The sequence below is a fragment of the Habropoda laboriosa genome, unplaced genomic scaffold (assembly GCF_001263275.1).
Source record: "Habropoda laboriosa isolate 0110345459 unplaced genomic scaffold, ASM126327v1 scaffold67, whole genome shotgun sequence".
NCBI lineage: Eukaryota > Metazoa > Arthropoda > Insecta > Hymenoptera > Apidae > Habropoda > Habropoda laboriosa.
Window position 1 is genome coordinate 5,001,944 of NW_017100242.1, and position 3,503 is coordinate 5,005,446.

Consider the following 3,503-nt stretch of genomic DNA (forward strand, 5'->3'; position numbering starts at 1 on the left):
TAGGTATCAATCTTTGAATTTAAAACACGTTCCAGAACATAGCATACAAATCTACGAATTCAGGTGAAATCAATGGCTTTTGCTCAGTTATCTCTCCAAATTCATATTTTGTTTCTCCTAGCATACAGATCTCATAAAAATCAATCTCTGAAGTAGTTTAATTGAGTTTAAAAAAACAATTTTTAAATTGTTTATATTAAAAGTGAGACACTTGAGACAATTAACTACTTTAAGAAAGTATTTCTTAGTTTTTTTCTTTTTTAATGGTAGTACACAATGTATGGTGCATACTATATATTTACTTTATATAAACATTAGACATGTTATAAAAGAAAAGTCATAATTGAAAGGGTGACAAGGATTGCAGTCATTGATACGCTTGATTATAAATTAGTTATTAATATTCATTGTAAGATGTTTTACCGAAATAAATTAATTGATGTTTTTTGTCAATTAAAATGTTGTTAATTATTTGGTATTTTTATTTATTATAAGACTGTAATATTTTTTATTAGCATTATATACAACTAAACATTATCCTGTAGTTTAGGTAGAATATTCCCTTTTTGTTTAAGCTTATTAAATAACAGCTGTATTATAAGAATCTCATTATTTTGAATTACATGTTCAAAAGCATGGAATAATAAACATTTTGTAATAATGTATTAGAAGCAAGATCTTAATTATATTTGGATTACATATATGATATGATGACTGCATGGATTTCAAAAAATGTAAGGTATGCTTAGTATGTATTACATATTCAGATATTTATGAGATCTGTCTGCCTAAATTGGAAGAACGATGGTGACTGAATGAATTGGCATGAATGTAATAAAAAAAATCAAACTGGAACATGAAAGTAATTTTAATATTATCTTAGGATGTCAAAATTTCATGTTGATGCTTTTCAGCATGTCAGCATGACATACATAAAATAAATGGTAAATGCAGATTAATTGTTCCACCTAAGGAGAATATTATTGGGAAGGATTTTCTCACTCAATGTACAAGTCAGTTAGTTTGTCTAGTGACTATTTTGGTATATTTAATATAACTAAATTCTTAGTCACAAGAATATACTAAGTGAAGAAAGCCTTACCTCGTGAAATTCCCACAAGTGGCACAATTTTAATGAGCAGAGAGAACAAAAAACCTTTTATGGATATTCATAATAGAACAAGAAATTTGATACAAGTTGGCTGTTTATAAAATTCATAATGCAATGTTGATGAAATATTGAATCTGTTATAGACATAAAATGTTATAATGGTTTATTACAGTAATTAGGCTAATTTAAACTGATGACTTTATCCAATAAGTTATTGAACACTAAGGATAATTAATTTTGAATCTCCTTTTAAAAGTGACTCCTTTAATAATTATTTAAAAAATTTTATTGTTACCAAAATAGTAAAATTTGTCTACTATTTAGAGCTTAGATTTAGCCATTACTTAGAATGTAGAGTAAAAATATATATTACTCCAAGATAGAATATCTCAGTACTGTGTGTAACTTGTATTAAAAAGAAAACTTTATATTAAAATGTTTTTATTGTAACGATTAATACATTTCTGTTATTTTTTATTTTATGTAACAAGATATTATTGAAAAGTAGCAAGTTTATTATTCAATATCATTTTTCAATAGCAAATAGTTGTTAAATTATTTTCTATAAGTATTTTATTAACATTCATTTCAATGTTAATTTTAGAGAAATATTTCCTGGAATATAAATCTATAAATCTGGAAAATGTAATATACAAACTGACACATCTTATTTGAGCAATGATTGTAATATTTTTGTGTAATACACATTTGAAAACAAATAATTGTCTTTTTTGTAAAATATATTCTCTTCCAAATTTGTATTTTAATAAGTAAGGTAAAATAATACTAACAATTTAAATGTATCATGTTAAATATTTAAAAGTAGAATTTTAAATAAATCTGTATATGTTTAATAAAAATAACATTTACATTACATCAATTGCATTTGTTGCCAAAAACAGTTTAAAGCTTCTTTTAAACTTGTGCCTACTGTAATCACTTTAATATTAAAGGAAATACAAAAATATCAATTTACCATTACAAAATTAAGAGTAAGAAATGTGTAGATTCTTGTTGTATTGTAAATTGATTAAATATTAAATACAATACATCTGTTAAAATAATTATATAGTATTTTCAATATAACATAAAACGAAACTATAAATAAATTGTGAAATGTATAAAATTGTTACAATTGATGTCAGTGTTTAAACTTTCCAGTACTTGAATTAAAATTTAATAAAACTTCTTTCAGAAACGAAATAGATTATTTCAATGAATTATAATTTATTCTGGAAGATTTTGGTATTGGAATGAAATGTACTAAAAATGTAAGATACAATAAAGAAATTCCTTTATCAAACTGTATAAAGTTTTTTCTTTATACACATATGTCATCATTTAATTAAAATTTTTAATACCCAAAACTAATAAACTAAAAGTATAGCACAATAAAGTTGTTTTAGCAAAAACTTGCAGTACTACCAAATAATGACTGATCGCCAACATCGCCAATTATTATGGGTGATTTCTCCTTATTTTTTTTTCTAGATATTGCTTTTGAAGATCTAGTTAAACGTTTAGTTCTTATAACTGTGCGACGTCTTTGATTGCCAGTCATATTCTTCGATTTTTTATTTTTATCATTTGTATTTTATTAAAATATGCAGATGTAGCTTTATGTAATATAGCTTCAAATCCTAAAAATTTAGTATCAAAATTAACTTTAGCTTTTATTACATCCATGAATGAATTTTGAACTGTTAATGTATTATTAATATAATCTTGAGTTTCTTTTCCTTCTAAATGTCCGTGGTTCACTGAAGAAGACTGCATTGGTTCTGTATTAGTACTACTTAATATTTTGCAATTTTCTTTTATGTTACAACATTGATTTTGTACATCAAATGCTTCTTTGACTTTTGAAGTAGATATTTTACGGCATAAAAGATCTAATTGTAAATTATTTCAATAATTCAGTTTTAATAATATAGTACTATTGTTGTTACTACAAATTCTTATATTTAATTTACTTGCCAATGAAATTTTTTAAATATTCTGAAAAAATTTTATTACAAGAAAGTAAATGTTGAAAGGCTTCATCAAGATTTTTCTCTGTAAAATATGTTCGTGCTAATAGGGATTGTTCAGATACAGTTCTTCCAATGACTTTAGAATTAAAAACTTTCCATTGCTTATGCGAAATTTCTGCTTGCCATTCTAAAGCACAATCTTCCAATCTTCTATCAATTGACTTTAATAATTCATTTGCTTCTATTAACTGTTGGGGAACATAGAAGTTTGTTTCACTGGAAGGAGGACAAACACTTTTTTCAATTATAGACTTATCATCAATTGTTGTCATTTCTAATTTTACTTTTAGTTAGACAAATATATTTCTTAAACATTGGTTAAATCTGTTTACAGGGTTTGTATAAGAACTGCAAAAGGT

General features: G+C 24.5%; 2 protein-coding genes across 2 annotated transcripts in view; one reads left to right on the forward strand and one right to left on the reverse strand.

Annotated features, from left to right (window-relative positions):
• The window catches only part of LOC108572052 (glucose-induced degradation protein 4 homolog), a 1,746-nt gene extending 1,626 nt beyond the window's left edge, over nucleotides 1-120 (forward strand). Inside the window, exon 4 of the mRNA XM_017934237.1 lies at nucleotides 4-120. Coding sequence (XP_017789726.1) covers nucleotides 4-67 — 64 coding nt within the window. The 3' untranslated portion in view covers nucleotides 68-120. The remainder of the gene's footprint in view (nucleotides 1-3) is intronic.
• A 2,393-nt stretch (nucleotides 121-2,513) lies between these two features.
• Nucleotides 2,514-3,416, reverse strand: LOC108571950. The gene is given in 3 exon segments (XM_017934108.1): nucleotides 2,514-2,707; nucleotides 2,710-3,003; nucleotides 3,089-3,416. Coding segments are annotated over 3 exon segments (816 nt in total).
• Nucleotides 3,417-3,503: the final 87 nt, after the last annotated feature.